Raw genomic sequence first — 17421 nt, forward strand, 5'->3', positions numbered from 1 at the left:
GTCAAAGAAATTAATAAATTTGACTGCACGTTAAAATATAAAAACAAATATCGACATGCATGCGTCCCCTAATCTTAGACTAATTTATGTCCTAAATGTCGTCATTTTCCACTGAGAGGAGCAAAGAATGAAAGAAGTGTTTTTTCTCTTGGTTTTCCTACATCCGGCGCTGCATTGAATCTTGCGGTACATGTACCGTCAATTAGGTGGGGCATCAGAACCCCAGCACTAAAGAAAGCTTACAATCATATCAGACAGCTCACCTCGCCGCTCCTCTATTTCTGGCCACATGATCCCCCACTGCTGGGACCCACTCTAACATCAGAAGAGAAAAAAGAGCTACATGAGAAAAAAAACATTAGAAAACGAAGGAAAGGTCTTTTTTTATTTTGCACCCTATACTATGTGTTTATTACAATTTACGTCCTATCGTTTCATAAATCCACAAGGATGACATAGGAGGAGGAGTGGGTTTTGATATTTTTATCATAAATTTAGGAGTCAAATGAAAAACTCCCCTTAAAGAAAAGGAGCAATTAAAATTTCCTCGCACCGTACAGGACACGTCACTACTCGACCGCCCAAACCAACTCCCTAAGGAGCACGTGGCACTACCTCACGACGCTAACCGCCCTGCCTATTACTGTTCGACACGTAGCTAGTTCTCGAAGGGCCAGACGACTAATTTTTAGTAGCACGTGAAGTAAGCCTTGTGCATATATTTATGATCGCATTAATGGGGATTAACAAGCTAATACTCTCTCCAATATCTTTTACGGCTTTCCTTTGAACTTGATAGAAAGTCCAATCTTTTCATCTATTTCAAGTAATTATGTAACATTCACAGAATTGTCTATCTTTAACTCATCCTTTGGATGACGCCCCAGAAATCGAAGACTATTAATAATATTCACTAATCATGGAGGTTACGAAGAGATAAGGAAGAATATATATAGTTAATTATGATGCTGTTCCGAAGTATTCTATATATAACTCTTACAAGAAAGACTTGTTTATAACGCTTCTGTCAACACCCTGCACTTTGATCTTCTATGGGCCCCTTCAAATAGTTTCAATCAACTATCAAATGCAATTAATTGAGCATAACTTTACTGATCCTTCACTTGTACCTACAATCTTCAGAAGCTATAGGCTTTAAATTGGAAGATGCTGATGTTTCTGTCTACCATCACAATTTATTTTGGGATGATTTATCTGTATGACTACTAATTCTATATATGCCATCACTGTAATTGTTTGCTACCACTTTGAACATGCACAAAGATCATAAATCAAGCACTCAATCCTTTTGTAGTAAAATTATTACATTGGCTCAATCCGCTATATCATGAGCTTAATCTAAGTATAGACATCTATTGTGCAGGTTGAAGGTGGGGACAAACTTTATATGGCTCTCCTTTTGCCCATAAGCTCTTGAGTTCACCTCTTTTCAGCCCCAACGCTAAAAAGGTACCTGCATAGCATTCAGAACTAGTTAACATGAGATAAGCCATGGAACTCAGCTGGGGACCTCCACTAGGCAGCAAAGCAGTTTAGCACTCAAAAGAGATACCTGAAAAATGTCGAAATCCTCTTTCTTTTTTAATATATGGGCCAGTTCAAACTTGAGATCAGTTAGCTAAATCTAAAAGCTATAAACAAGGAGCTAGCTTGAATTCATTCAGTTTTAAGGTTATTGGCCCCACAGGCCTATGCCAGACAAGGGCTTTATTTAACAGTCTAGTTGGTTAGGGTCTAAATGTTATGGCTCAAACCATTGGCACCCATGAGTAGCAGTACAATCACATTGCTACATAGGATTCCCTATCTCTTAATACTTTCAATATAAAGGCAGTCCCTTTTTAGCTTATCAATCCATTACTTACCCAATGTGAAGGGCACAATATAAAGAAGAGCTGGTTGACCATGTCCATCCATAAGATTCAAGGCGACATATGTTACGAGAAGACCTGAGAGAAAAGAACATGGAGTGAATGCTCAGGCACATGGCATTATAAGAATTGCTAACTAGGATCTTGTTATAAATTTATCATTAGCATTAGTATAATCATTGTAGCTAATATTATTAATGAGAATAATGAAACTAAAGGAGAATTTTCTTTGTCATGGAAGAATATTGTAATATCTGCAGAAAGTATTGGAGGAGTATATCTTTATATTGTATTGAACTGAATACAGATAGCTAATCAGAACTATCTTACATTTTACGCTGCCATGTCAAACAAGGAAAGAATAGGGAACCACTCTTACTTTGTAATTAATGATCCAGAAGTACTTATCTCTACTAGCTTCATCTCTTTATTGAACAAGGACAAAACAATAAGATCAATGTTTAGAGAAAGAATAGCTTTAATCGCCTGTAAAGCAACTAAAAGAATAGGTTTGCTATTATCCCATTTTATTTTCCATTCGAAACCATACATGCTCAAATTCAGAGAGTCATTACTTATTATAGAAGAAAAGAGAAAACTTTTACCAGAACCATAAGCTACCATTGTCCACAAGAAATATCCAGCTCGCAAGTTTTTCTTTGCAGCCCAATCATATCTGGAAATGACAAAACAGACATTCATTACAAACTCTTAAATGTTCCTCATAAGCATCCTGAAGTGATATATCTTTTAAGATCATTAAACCTTTTAAAGCAGGCATCCAGCTAAAATATGCATACTTCAGAAAAACTGGAAATAAATAAGATGAATGATATTAAGCTACTAAACCATACAACTAGAAAGCCCACAGTACCATTATTATCCTTACAATATCCAAATTGTGTCACGCTCATACAAGTAGTAGTTAAAACAATTTGATAGGGCAGAGGAATGAAACTGATAGAACAGCATAACATGAAGGAAAATTTCAGTCAGCTACTAGTCTTATTCATGATAATGAACTGCAGGATAAGATTCGAAATCAACCTTAATGAGAATGCAACTAGCAGGCCCGGTAGGAGGATATCACCAAAACCAATTATGCTGTACCCACCCCATGGATCAAACATTCGAGGAATCTTAAGTAACATGGGCACACCATCCTCTCCAGTTTTATCACCGCGAGCAACCTTTAAGAACAGCCTACAAGTAAGGTAACCTTTCAACTGTCACACTTAACGAATAAGACCGATCTTTTGATAACACTTACCACAATCATTACACTTTCGTGGAACCATCTCTTTGAAATGAAAACCCAAAATATGTCATACAAGAAGGCGCAACCAAGAAGAACAGTGCCCACCTGTCATGTCCAACAACAATGGTTTCAAATAGTGAACATTCATGACATGTTCGGTACCAATGACAAGGAAAGGATAATGTGTATGGGAAGACACAATAATATCTTACACTAATATCTTCCTCAAGAGATACAGCTTATCCATTTTAACACTATTAATCAATAAAATAAGCTTCTGGGCAAACTTCTCATGATTTTGTAAACAATTCGGATGAACATCCAAGTGAAACAAGACTGGTCCAATAGAATGTTTATTCTTCTGCCTCTAAAAAATATCCATCAATCTTCACTGGGGCCAGTATCAACTTTTCAAATTAGTATGAACTGTCTTTTCCATTATTTTTCTTTCCCCTGCTTCACCTTTGCTTCCATAGTTCACTACTGCCTATTTGACTTGGTAGTCCAAGTAAAGTGCTTACTGTATGTAGACGCAGAGTCGCCAATGAGCTGCCTCGAGCCGCCTGATTTTCTCAACCTAAAATTTAGGGCCCAAGAAAACTGAACCATGTAACAATGATCTAACTCAATCCCAACCTAGCCTGAGAAGTAGGCAGCTCTGAGCTGTCTTTCAAACTTTCAGCTAGTATGTTCAGGACATTTGACCTTGGTATGGCTCATTGCTGAAACAAAATGAGTCTCAGTGCAAAACTGCCCATTAAAATGCCTATGATGTCAATAGGAGATCCTTCTCTTTGGGACCTACATAAAACCTCAAAATCTCTGAACCTACTTTACTATGCAAAGGATACTAGATATGTTACATTTGACATTCAAAAACATAAAATTTGCCTCACATCAAAGATGCATAAAGATTATAAGTAATGCACCTGTATGATTTATGTAAAGCATAAAATTTGACAAAAGTGCATACCTTGAGATTAGGCACTCTCACGATTTGAAGAACTGTAATGATTAAAGCAATACCCTGATTGGAAAAATTAAGCAAAATAATGAGCATTGACCCACATGAAATTAAGAATAACGATCTAAAAGGATACAGGATTCAAAAGGAATGCACAACATTTTAAGAATCAAGTTTCACTTCATAGTCCCAAATAGCTGGGACTGAAAGCTTTGCTGTTGTTGGATGACAAGGAGTGAAGTCATTTGGTTGAGAACAAAATGTTGTGATGATCCCATAATCAGTTGAAATGTAAAACATGAATTCAGATGGCACATACTTAGCCATCTTTGAATTTGTCAAAGCAGTAAAATTTACAAAATAAGCAGCATTGAATTTGATAAGCCAGTGCACAGAATAGTCCACACTACACAAATTATGACAGAACAACACAATCTTCAGCAAAAGATACTATTTCTAGCTTAAATTGGATATTGTCTTCTACCACATAGTAATGTATAACCAGACAGCAAGGTGCATCATTACCGGCTATGTGAGCCTTTTCCCAAGAATATGAAGTTAGCCAGAGACATCTCAAAGATGAGAAAATTATGGCCCAGGTTACACCTCCAATATGATGTCTCAAAAGATATGACAGAAACAAATTACAACCAATAATAACAAATAACCAACCCTTTCTTCCTAACTATTGATAAGTGCATTGCCAGTATGAGATAAAGAAGTTTCATCTCCTCTCTGTGCCCAAAAGCACAGATGAGAACAAGTAGTATCGTATGATAGTTCGGTCCCAAACCTATAATAGTTAAAGGAAATGCGGAAACTATACTGAAAATGCACAATGCGCCAATGGCGCAGCTGCTTATAATTGATTATATTGTAGTAGACAAACTCAGCTATTCAAGAGTACTACATCCTTACCAGGATATCTTGGCCAATCCATGCAAAATATATGTGGCGAAAAACCGCCCATAGAACGGCAAATATAATGCAGAACGGAGAGATAGCCAAGGTAAGGTGTGAAACAGCTCCAAGAAAAGGTACTTTAATGAACGAATCCGCAGCATGTTTAAACCATCTGGAAATACAAATCCACCTTATGTTAATGACACTTCAAAGCACACAGTCTTGAAAGTTATGAGTGGTTTCAGGTTAGCAACCATAAATATAAGACAAATAACATCATCTACCAGATAAGTAGGAAAGATGCAGCACAGCACAAAACCAAAGTATGCAACACAAGTTCTAGTAGTCTATTCCTACTTTAGGCACATCTTGAATTTTAAGTCAGCATATAGATAAAGAAAAGCATTCTTTGAAACAGTGTCATCTTCATGAGCATGAAATCTTTGCTTGCAATTACCACCTTGATCTTTGATTACATGTGTCAAGGAAATGATAGAGGACAAACGTTCAAAAATCCCACCTTAACAATTATCAAATATTTTCTCTGAAATGTCACTAAAATGTTCAGCTTTTTCGGTAATATGTTTCACAATCACAAAGTAACCTGCTACTTAATTCTATTTTGTGGAGTTCGGATGTAAACAGTGATAAAATTGGAAGAAATAGAATAACAAAATTCATGGTTGGGGATGTAAGATTGCACATCCCAGTAACTTGGTCCAATCTAATAAAACGTATGTGCACTATATTAAGATGACAACCTATAAGACTACAACCTAGTTGTCTTTAGGTAATCAAGGTAGGTTCTCCGGCTTGTCATGTAGCATCTAATACTGATGATAATATATTAATATTAAATGGTTATTCTGTATTTGCATCCTTACATTAGTGATCTTTTTATAATGCATGACTTAGGTTAGAGATGACATAGTAACACAGATACCAGGAGAAATGTGATCTGGTAGCTCCTATACAAAAAATGGAAATATATGGCATTGACATCTGAGAATGTAAGGGACCAATAAAAAAAATGCAATGATCAGGAAACTTGCAGCACTAATGGATGCTCTTCAGTAAGACATCTAACAACATAACTCCAGCCTTACAGAGGAAAATAAAACCTACGTAATACATTTGCCAACAATAATTAAGTACAATTAATTTGGATAAACAAGACTTGTAAATGTGCAGGACAAACTAAATTCTTCAAGTTATAACACTATATTTTGCCAGTTCAATCTTCAAACTAACTACATAACAATTTTCAACAGAAATCAACTGACACAACATACCGTGATAATAAAGCCACCAAGCATGTTTGCAGGCCCTGAAGCAGCAAGGAATACACAATTGATAAAGACATTACTGAAAGAAGAGCAAGTAATATGCATGAAAGTGAAAACACAACTGCAAAACCCCTTTTTCACTACAAAGCTAGTTGATTCAGTAAGGATTTTTTTGCAACACATATTCAATTCTTTTGATGCAAAAGTAGTATTCCCTTTAATTTTTCCTTCATATGAAGCAAACAAAACAAAAAAAACAGAAAAAAAATTCAGTGGTATAAATATTATATATATATATATATAAACAAAAAGGCTATAGCCCTGAACTCAAGGGGTATACAACAATGCGAAACAGTCATAACAGCTATATAAATCAAAGTATCAAACATTCAATAGTAATGCCACTAATACAAATAGAGCAAGGAAATTAAACCAAAATCTATTGCAATTTTCTTAGAGAATATAGCGCAGACACTTCGGATATAACAACTCAGGACAAGAATTTTTGCTAATTCCTTGTTCTCTGGCACATATCAACAACATAACTTAAACAAAATCCTTCGCCCTAGTTCTGATGAACAGGTCACCTTTAAAAGTAACATGAGTAACAAATAAACTTTCTACTTCCTAAGCTTGAGGTGCTTCAGAAACATGGCTAGAAATACTGATTTATTTACTTATGAATAAGTTCACATAATATTTACTATTACATAGTGATATATTCATCATATCGTCATGAGAAAAGAAATTGGTATGAAACAATAAAAAAGGTTAAAACAAACCTCAATTCCGCCAATGCAAAATAGAATCACCAAAACCTCCACAAACCAGAAAGACATGAGTTTGTAAAGTAGGATTAAGAAGCCGGATGCAATCAAAACAAACAAAATAGCTGAAGTTGTGTTGATGTCCACCACACCGCTGGAACCTACAGCTTCCGTGTTTGATACATCATCCTGGGCATCCTGAAAGCTTTATTCCACCAATTAAACTGCAAAAGGATTGAAAATGCTCCTACAAAAGAATAAAGTAACATACTCCAAGGAAAACATATTAACTAATCAACAAATTTAAAAAACTTAAGCTATTAAAGATCAGTTGTTCTTATATTCTATATTTCACTCCCCATCACTTTTATGCCAAGATATTTTGATGGCTCAACAAGTTAACTTGATTTAAATGATTAAAGATTTTTATACTTTGAATGACATACAAGTCTAATAGGATTTGAACTCATGACCTCTGCTCTGGTATTATATTAACTCATCAACTACTCTAAAAATTTAAATGATTAAAAATCGGTAAAAAAAAAGTGCTAAACTCAATGACAGATACCTTTAGTAACTTGTCATGTTCAATAAATGTTTCCCTAGAGCTCCATGCTGACCAATATGATGCACAAAGGATTGTACCTACTGCCATAAGCCAGAGAAATACTTCTGCTACATCAACCTGTGGACGATCTGGAGAATATAACTGCACCGCAACTGAAGGAAATGTAAAGAATTGAATTAAGATAATAGATAGGAACCATAATAACATAAGAACCATAACTAAATAGCAACAAATAAGATTTTTAATGGCATCATGCCACTGGTATCATACTATCATGTGGAAGACTTTGAAATGGCATTTCAATTAGTTATTAATGCTTTAAATTATAGTTTCTTGAAAGCTAAGAATACTGCTCTGCATAGTAAACATGCAAGAGATTCAAAAAGAACAGAAGAAATGAATCAAATGATCTGCTAGAGGGTGAATAACAAGTTTCCAAACATTGAGAAGTTATAATTAAAATTTTCCTTTACTAATTTGAGCATGGAATATGAAAAATGAAACAAGGATTCTTAGAAGTTGTATTTTACCACTTCATATTTCATAGTGGAAAACAAAAAACAACAGAGCCTCGCCAAATACTACGACTTACTTGAATCACCATTTTTAAGACTTTCCTCCAAGCTGGCACCTGCATCTTGTGGCAGCATAACTGCAGGAATATGTATATTCAGATCTGTGTCATTCTCATCGCAGACCATCTTGTATAGCTCTGCAGGATAGAGGCAAAATATTTGAGGGTCGCAATAAGCTTAGGTGGAAAAAAGAGAAAAAAAAACTAGAAAGAGTAAGGTCAAAGATGGTGACAAATGCAAAATGTCCAGGAATAGAGAATATCACCGATACAATCAGCATTTTTTAATTCCTTCTATCTACAACATTCAATAAGCAGTGCATACCTTTATGATTGTTTATGATAATAATAGCAGAAGCACCGGCAGCTTCTGCGACCTTTGCTTTTGTAGTAAATTTGCATTCTCCTCGATAAACTAACAGGACATCTCCAGCAAACTAAGAAATTGTGGGGATTTTAAGATTGCAAAAGAAATGAATGCAACAAGCCTATCAAAATAAATTCAGATGGACCAACCTTTTTCTTAGGTACGGTACAGCAATCAGGAGGATCTGATAAGGAAACCCTTGTTCGGTTGGCACTTTTCTCTTTTGACTCTATCGTAGGACCAAAGCGAGCACCAACACCAACAAACTCACTCTCTTCAGTGTTGTTAAGCCAAATTTGCACTTTTACCTAACAAAAACGAAGACAACACGAAATATAATCACCACAGCCAACTATGCAGGGGAAGAAGCGGTTGGCAAAAATCAAATTTTGCTAATGCATTAACAATAAAAAAGGGCAAGGTTTCACAAGCCGGAACCAAATGGGTAGCTGAGTATCCTTTCTCTTACTTGTTTAATATTTTGAATCCTGGTAGAAGTCCCCTCTTAATTATATTCACAAATACATGAAGAAAAGTCTATCATCCTTTCTTAATCAAAGTCTATCATCAATCCACTCCGACATGACCTCATTGATTGTAATGAGGTGCAGTTAAGAAGCTTGTCATGTTCAATACCCAAGTAATCTTTATCAAAGCAAAGAAAAGGACAAATTACATATGTAGCATACTAACATCCTCCTTTTGAGTAACTTTACAAAATTACGCGCACACAACTTACACGTATAGCAAGCTAGATACCACCGGGAAAATTCTTGTGCAACATTCTACTCTCAAAGATTGCTGGCTAATATCAAAAATCAACACAAACAGTCTACCTCAAATTCCATATTAAAAAAAACTATCACTAAATCATAGCATCAGGTTTTCCCATTCTTTCATTCTTTTCCTCCGAATACTTACAAGCAATCAATCATAACTATCTACAAAAACATTGATGCTAGAAAACCCTAAACGGTGTTTCCAGTTAATTTTTTGCGCACGGAACCGATCAAACTAAATAAGAGAAATCAAATTAATATTTCGTTAACCCGCGACTGAATCAAAATATCGGGCAAAAGCGAAGAAATCATAGCTAACAAAGGAAACGGAAACATCTAAAAGAGAACAGGGATTAATCACCAAGACGAAGTTATTAGAGCATCCGGGCAGCTTTGGGGCCTTATCGTCGTCGTGGATGATGTCTCCCCCGTTGACCAAAGAAGGAAACGGCAATACGATGAGCACGACGTACGAGACAACCCACAACCTTCCCCAATCCATCACTCCCCAATACCTTGCAACCTTATTAACGAAGCAGCGGGAAGATGCCGAAGACGAAGACGAAGACGAAGCGGACGAGAGAGAGAGAGAGAGAGAGAGAGAGAGAGAGAGAGAGGGCGAAAAGGGTAACAGGAGGGAAGCACCAAGTTGACAAAAACCTAAAATAACTGGAGGTCCATTACTGGAGAGCACGTCCACCCATGAACTTGTCTACCATACCATGTGACTACGCCGAAGGACTCGTCAAATGTCAACCGAAACCTAATAATATAACAACCGTAACAAACTTTTACTTATACTTCCCGTTTATTCTACTGGAACTTTTACATAATTGCCGCTGAAATTTTTATATTGTCGTAATGGCCACTGTATTTTTATAAGAACATTTATCAAAAACACTCCTATAATTTCATTATATTATTATTCACACTTTACAGGTTGGATTTTATCATCCCAATCCTATGGTTTATCGCTTCTTTATCTTCTATTTTTACTCAGACTTAAAATATTTAATGGTATTATGGTCATGTTGCATCTCTAATTAATTTGACTTATTTAGATGGCAATTGGCTCTTAAGATTAAAAAAAAAACACCAAATCGTAGGGTGTTTTTAATTTACCTTACAATTATTTGACTCTTTTTAATATTATTATTGAGATTAGTATTAAAATGAATATTTACAAAATATTTCCCAATAGATGGCTGCCAATATATTATATTTCTTAAAATTCGGATTGTGAAACTATGTTGCCAGCCTGCCACTCAAATTTTTTTGACTCTTTTCTAATAGAATATTCATAATAGATAACTTTTAAAATCAACATATGTATATATGACTACAATATATTACATTTTATAGTTTAGAGTGTAAGATATGTTTCATTGATTTCTTCCATATAAAAAAATACTTTCTTGTGATATGATATATTCTAAGATTAGATAGTGTTCTAAACAATTTATTTAAGAGTAAAATAGCTCTCTTAGTATCTAAATCAAATAGCATTTTTGAAAGAAAAAAAGTCAATGGTGATATTATAAAGAATTCGGCTGACTTCAGGTCCAGTGCAAAAAAAGAAAATAATAAACTCTATTTTTTTGTCTCTTGGTTTAGTCTTTAAGGTTATGTAAATTTTTTTTTAACATTCAAGAGCCCGAACGCTAGATATAGGTTGGACAAAGAGCCAACTCTTCCTAGATACAAAAACACTAAGATCTTCATCAAACTTTAGCCAATATATTAATTCGTCTTAGTTTAGACTTTAAGTCGTGTGTGTTGCCGAATTATTACTCCGAACTAAACGATGTTAAGATATTGCTCTAAACCATCACGTTGCCAAACTGCTCGTCCACCGTTGAATCATCAACCGAGTTAAATTATTGAGCAAAGGTAAGTTGGTTGGTAAGATTATATAAACTTGATTTGGGTTCTGTGCTTCCATTATGTATTTCTTTTTATTTAATTTAAACTTATATAATGAAATACCGCACCAATTCCTAATTTCAACAAATCAGAGTGGCGCAGCGGAAGCGTGGTGGGCCCATAACCCACAGGTCCCAGGATCGAAACCTGGCTCTGATAATAATAGAGTGTTCTTTTGCCATTTTTCTAGCTAATAATGGGTTTTGGATCCTAATCCGTTACCGCAAGCACCTTTTCCCGTTACGCCACGCCACGCCGACTCGGATTTTAGTAATTAATGCCTTGATGGGAATCCCTAACGCGGTGGTGAAAGCAACCTACGTGATATCCCGCGCCGACTTCGATTTTAACCTTCTTTTCCATTGGCTTCATTGATAAACAATTTATTATCTTTTTTTTTTTGTTCTTTCAATTCACGGGTGATAACAGAAAATTATCATTTTTATTTCTCTCTAGTTTTTGTTCGTTTCCGCAAACTCAAATTTAATCTTTCTCTTATTGATTTTTAATCTCACCAACGAATTTTATGATCTTTCTTTCAAACTCCTGAAAAGAACCTTCTTAGTTGATGCGTATTTTATTTTATCATTCTATCCTTTTAGTTCCCAACTAATAATTTTGGCATTACAATTTTAGAGCATCTCCAACCGAGCTCCAAAACTCTAAATTTGGAGCCCGATGGAGCTCCAACCGAGTTCTAAATGGGGCTCCAAATTTGGAGCCATGAATAGTGGGGCTCCAAATTTGGAGCCCCACCATGAAAATAGAGCCGGGCTCCATTTGTCGTATCAACTTTTTGAAAATACCAAAATTGCCCAATAAGTGTTATATTTAATAATTTTAATTTCATTTCTATCCTTTGTTAAATAATTTAGTTAGTTAAACTGAGTATATAATTAGTTTTACTAATCAGTTTTTAACAAAAATAATACCATTGGAAAGGTCTCATCGAGAACTTTGAAATGAGTCTAATATTAAATTATTTTTGAGTTAATTTTAATTTTTTTATTATTTATAAAAATGAGTCTAATATTAAATTATTTCGATGTGTTTAATTAAAAAATTAGTAATTTAAAATTAATTCTAAAACTATTATATATTAATCTTATTTTAAAGATCTCGATGAGAGTTTTCTAATCATATATTTTTTAATAAAAAATAATAACGCTAAGATGATCTATTAATCAATTTAAAATAGCTAATATAATAATATATATTATATTATATTATTATTATAATATATATGGCTCTTGCTCCATGTTTGGCTCCATATTTGGAGCAAGCATTGGAGATGCTCTTAGTGATTCATTATTTTCGTTGGTAAGGTTAAAACCATATTAGGTTTTTATTAATTGATTTAAATATTACGAATTTATAAATTTGGATTTTTATCGATTTAAATATGAATTTGTAATACTGAATAAAACAAAAATAATCCTGTAAGCATTTATTAATGAATGATACCATTGGTTTATTATAAATAAGTTAGATTCTCTAACCACTTCAGAATTGTCCTATTAAGAGCTGCCAGTTGAAAGAGATTAGGAGAGAAAAACCTACTTAAGATTGAGATCAATTGGATTTCAAAGACGAACAATATGGGTATGATGCATATCTACTTGGTGTTCTAAATGTCGTACATGTATCCATCCGGAGGATCTCTCACATATGCAGCCTTCATCATGGGCTCCAGGACTTTCCAAGCTTCCTCATCAAGAACTGGACGGCTCTTTCTTCTGATCTCACAACATTTCAAACCCAGTTCTGCCAACTGCATGGCCTGCCCATAAGGCCACTCACCTGCAGATGAATCCAATATCTCACTCAACCGTCCTTCTTCCACTGCATCATGCACTTCGTTGATGCTCCCCAATGCAGGTTTTCCGGTCAGAAGGCGTAGAAGTATTACACCGAAGGAATACACGTCGGAGGATGGAGTAAGCTCTCCAGATGCAAGGAATTCTGGGTCCATGTAGACAAATGTGTCCATAGAACTCGTGGAGCAGAAGAGGACTGTCTTGGCATTGGATTGTAGAAGACGGTAGATACTGAAGTCACCGAGTTTGCTTATAAAGTTTGCATCGAGGAGAATGTTAGATGGCTTGAGATCTCCATGCATCAAGGTCAGATGATTGTTTGAGTGCAGGAAGATCAGTGCGGAGCAGACCTCAGCAGCAATCCGCATGCGTGCCTGCCAATCCAGAGGTGGTGTGTCGTCCTTGCGGTTAAGGCGGTCTTCCAGGCTTCCATTGGGGAGAAACTCATAGACCAGAGCCCAGGTTTCTGGGCATGCTCCAATAAGATTGACAAGGTTTGGATGCCTTAGTCTACTAAGAACATCCAGCTGCTGACATGAACGTTTCAACTATGTCATATCACATTCCTGAATGAATGTAATAGTGCAATGTAATGGTATAATAAGAAGCATTTCTACAAGCAAGATTCACTTTTGGAACTACTTTTACCTCTCTGTAGAACTCTGCTTTTCCTTGCATGCCTTGCGGATTAAACATCTTTATAGCCACTACCGTGTGGCGAAGAAACCCCTTGTAGACACTTCCATATCCACCTTCTCCTATCTTCAGTGATTCATCGAAGTTGTTAGTTGCTTCCTCTATCTCAGAATGGGAGAATTCTGAGAAGCTTTCTGTTACAAGGTTTATGTTTTCCAGCTCTTGTACCCTTTGATGAAGCTGTTCAGCTTCTTTTGCTGCATTGTCTCGCTCCTGCTGCAACTCCTCCTGTTCCTGCTCGAGTGTAAGGAGGAGTCGATGGGCCATTGATAGCTTATCTTGGAGATCCTTGACAATGTGAGTAGATTTGGTGACTTGAAGTTCCAAACCAGCCCTTTTCTGACGGGCCTTTTGGAGTTTTTCTAGGATCTCGTGTCTCTGTCTTATAAGAAGTTCAATCTCCATTGTTTCTCTTGTCAGCCTTTCCTCAGTCTTCTTTTGTATCATCTCTTTGGTGTATGGAGTATCTATTTCTTTTCCCTGTGCAAAATGAGCAGCAAATACGAGATTAAAGAACAAAGCTCCTTATGCAATGACCTATCATAGTTTATACTGTTTATGAACAGTTAACCAATAATCACACACTAAGTCACTAACAAATTGTGACTGGAACCTCACATTTGTCTTGGAATTTGTGAAAAAAATGTGAATTTGTAATTGATATTAACAAAAATAGAAAGAAAAAGAAAAGTGACAGTACTCACGCGTCGAGAATTGTTATGCCTCACATTATCTGCTGCAACATCCTTCTGCAGAAACAATATAATGGATTATACCCTAAAACTATTGAACTGGAAATGATTACCTTCTGATGCTCTGGTCATATTTCACCAAGGCACTAGTCAGAAGCAAAACTACGATTTACTCAAAATAAAACTTGGCGGATACACTTGTTATCAGTTTGTTGGTCAATGTACTTAAAATTCTCAAACATTATGATTACTAGCTGCTTCTGATGTTACTTCAGCAACTTTCTCTAGCCTACCTCATGAGGAGAAGCTTCCCTGATTGTCCCTCCTTCTGAATTACATTGGACAGTTTCATGCTTTACAACCTCTTGCGTAGAGCCATACATCAAGTCGATCGACTTAACCTGCCCGTCAGGTAAGGATCTTGAACTTGATCTTTCAGATTGGCTGGTTGTATAACTTGGTCTGGCTTTCTGTGATCTTTCTGTACTGGATCCGCTAAGACAAGCTTCCCTGTTGAGTGTTGACACAACCACGATAACATGCAGCATTCAGCAAGGCAAATGATAAAGCTTAAAGTGGAGCATGAAATGAATTTGTATGGTTCATAAGAACTGAAATTTTACTTCAAAGTTAACAGTAAACAATTTTCTTTATCAAAATTAGAAAAGTCATATGCCATAATGGCAAAGCAAATTGCAAAAGTCAAATCAGATAAGTTTCTAGTAATTATACTAAAGGCATGCCTTGTGTAGATCAGATTTCCTTTGGAGACAAACCATATCTTGCAAGATGGATCTGCCTGCTGCTGCACACTGAGTGCTGTCTTAGAGAATGGAATCTTCATTTCACTGTGCACCAAAGTTCCATATTTAATTAGTAATCTAACAATATTGTCTGCATTTGACTATTAAAATAAGCGTAACTATCAATTCATACAAACACCTCTTATGTTGCGATAGCATTCTTCTATGAAATAATTCAATCTCTAACACTGGAAAGATCTGATAGCTCTTTGGAATGAAATGATTTAGAAAGGGTATCTAATGCATACTTTGTACAATGTTCGTCTGCTGCTGCTCCCATAACAAGCTCAGCAATCCCATGCTGTGCAACCAGCATAACTATCCCTCTATCAATATCATCCATCTCGATAACTAGTTTCTCAGCTCGCACCTGCGACATCAAAGGTTGTTAGGTGATGATTTCTAGTTTCTACAAGTGGTAGCATCTTGGTTTAGGAATGATTCATCATCTTTACTTTAAAATTAAAGAGATGGATACCATAGTCATTCATCAAGCTAATCAAAGACTAAACTCATTGATGGTCATAAAGAGAATGAAAGGGAAAATTGTGAACAATATGGAAGATTGAATGGACCTTTGCACGCATGCATATCATCATGTAGTGTGAAATAATTTGATTCATCTTCTGGGTCTCAATCGTTCTGTATGCTGAAATTTTCTGCTCGTTTACTTGGTCCGCAGGACAACAACCTTCCACTGCAATTAGAACTCCACAATGATTTACTCAAACAATTTTTGACAGCTAATGTACAATAAACATATTCTAAGGTAGTAAAGATATAAGAAATCGACTCAAAATTCTTCCCGCTGCAACCCAACAAAGGAATAGAAAAGCAAAATTCGAATTTGTTCTCAGTGAAACTGATAATAAAGTTCCGAGTACAAACAAACAAGCATAATTGAATCACTTAGAGCTTGAAAAAAAAAAACTTGTCCTTTTCCCTTATCTATCTCCCCCCGTAGACCACTGGAGAAAACCTTGCTTGCAATATTATTGAACAAGGTTCCTAAACTCATTCCTCAGCTCAGATCGAATACAGTTTCTTGGGTCTTTAAATCTGTTCTCGATATGAAAAAAGAAATAAAAAAGATAAAGAACTGAAACCCAACAAAAGGAACTCTCCTTTCCATGGAGACATAGCATCAATTCGCAGAACGGAAACATGGGTACTCTTCGGATTGATCAGAGATAGCAAGAAAACGAACGCAAAATGTGATTTTTATTCCAAATCATTGACTATTTCTACGATTCTAAATTGGGTTTTCGAAGGTAGGAGCAAAGGAAGAAGACATACCAATCGGAATAGTTTTGGATGAGCGATGGATGTGAAGGATTACTATCTTCTTGTACCGTGGAATGTTGTGGAACACCCAGAGGAGATTTGCCTTCCATTCCTTCACATCATTCCCCACCGCGACGTACACCTTCTCCTCCTTCATCACCACCTTCTCCTCTTCCTCCTCCTTCAACGCCATTGCGGGATTGGAAGCGCCAAAAACTTTTTTCTACCACAATTCTCACATTCCGGTCTTTATAAGTCGAGAGGAAGAAGCGCTAAAATTCGGTTTTAGCAGATGGCATAAAAAAAAAAAAGTGGATATTTCATCAGTTTACAGCTTCTATAACGTGATTTTATTAAATCAAAGCCAGAAACAATGTTCCAGTGTCCACGTTCAATGAATCAACTTCTCAAAGTAGTTGTTTTTCCCCTGGAGCACTCTCCAGTTCTCTCCCCTCCCAGTTTCTCCTCTCGTGTTTCCCTCTCTTCTCATAGGCTTCGGTTCCAAATTAATATTAGTCCTGAGACTATTTTCAAAAAGAAAAAAAAAGAATATATAGGATTCAATTTCTAAATTCTCTTAAATGTAGGTTGCTATCTCCAAATTTCCTCATACACTTCGATGCTTATGCATCTCAAAGCTCAAAACCTTTTCCTCGTGAGTTTGACTTAATCACGAGCTTGGCAATTTAGTCCATAGTGTTGTTGTGTTATTATACTGAAGAAAGAACATTAAAATAAATTCTCGAATCTTAAAACCTAATAAACTCTATTAACTAATTGATTTCTATTTCATCTTAAGCAAATGATATTAGTGTTAATGTGATGGGAGGAAGAGATTGTCTTTGAAA

The 17421-nt window shown here is 35.8% G+C and overlaps 2 protein-coding genes and 1 non-coding gene across 6 annotated transcripts; 1 reads left to right on the plus strand and 2 right to left on the minus strand.

Annotated features, from left to right (window-relative positions):
- Positions 1-1210: 1210 nt before the first annotated feature.
- LOC140801332 (signal peptide peptidase-like 4) lies at positions 1211-9981 on the minus strand. The gene is made up of 14 exons (XM_073156386.1): positions 9720-9981; positions 8729-8887; positions 8538-8649; positions 8231-8350; positions 7639-7790; positions 7086-7268; positions 6310-6344; positions 5033-5189; positions 4124-4177; positions 3163-3255; positions 2940-3082; positions 2498-2568; positions 1887-1970; positions 1211-1474 (listed from the first exon to the last, which is right to left on the minus strand). Exons 1-14 carry the CDS (start codon positions 9858-9860, stop codon positions 1374-1376), a joined length of 1605 nt encoding a protein of 534 aa, XP_073012487.1. The 5' UTR covers positions 9861-9981; the 3' UTR covers positions 1211-1373.
- Positions 9982-11368: 1387 nt separating this feature from the next.
- Positions 11369-11440, plus strand: TRNAM-CAU (transfer RNA methionine (anticodon CAU)). The gene has a single exon. It is a non-coding gene; the product is annotated as a tRNA-Met (tRNA).
- Positions 11441-12857: 1417 nt separating this feature from the next.
- Positions 12858-17324, minus strand: LOC140801123 (U-box domain-containing protein 33-like). Of its 4 annotated transcripts, none has more exons than XM_073156129.1 (8): positions 16586-17324; positions 15865-15986; positions 15538-15659; positions 15263-15334; positions 14780-14996; positions 14499-14543; positions 13747-14274; positions 12858-13628 (listed from the first exon to the last, which is right to left on the minus strand). In XM_073156129.1, exons 1-8 carry the CDS (start codon positions 16764-16766, stop codon positions 12909-12911), a joined length of 2007 nt encoding a protein of 668 aa, XP_073012230.1. In that variant the 5' UTR covers positions 16767-17324; the 3' UTR covers positions 12858-12908. The 4 variants fall into 4 exon arrangements, with proteins under 4 accessions (XP_073012230.1, XP_073012229.1, XP_073012228.1 ...); XM_073156128.1 differs by having other exon boundaries at positions 12858-13625; positions 15230-15334; XM_073156127.1 differs by having other exon boundaries at positions 15230-15334.
- Between the last annotated feature and the right edge of the window lie 97 nt (positions 17325-17421).

The sequence above is a fragment of the Typha latifolia genome, chromosome 14 (genome assembly GCF_019914945.1).
Source record: "Typha latifolia isolate L0001 chromosome 14, TyphaL0001v2, whole genome shotgun sequence".
In the NCBI taxonomy this organism is placed as follows: Eukaryota; Viridiplantae; Streptophyta; class Magnoliopsida; order Poales; family Typhaceae; genus Typha; species Typha latifolia.

Bases quoted from the DNA above. Each gene is read 5' to 3' on its own strand.
- LOC140801123 (XM_073156127.1), bottom strand. From the start codon at position 16,766: ATGGCGTTGAAGGAGGAGGAAGAGGAGAAGGTGGTGATGAAGGAGGAG. The intron at 14,997-15,229 runs GCATGCCTTTAG...AACACTCAACAG, and splicing joins GGAAATCTGATCTACACAAG to GGAAGCTTGTCTTAGCGGAT. The intron at 14,544-14,779 runs GTAGGCTAGAGA...TTGTTTCTGCAG, and splicing joins GGGAAGCTTCTCCTCATGAG to AAGGATGTTGCAGCAGATAA.
- LOC140801332 (XM_073156386.1), bottom strand. From the start codon at position 9,860: ATGGATTGGGGAAGGTTGTGGGTTGTCTCGTACGTCGTGCTCATCGTA. The intron at 8,888-9,719 runs GTGATTAATCCC...CGTTTTTGTTAG, and splicing joins GCTCTAATAACTTCGTCTTG to GTAAAAGTGCAAATTTGGCT. The intron at 5,190-6,309 runs GTATGTTGTGTC...TTGTATTTCCAG, and splicing joins TTGGTGGCTTTATTATCACG to ATGGTTTAAACATGCTGCGG.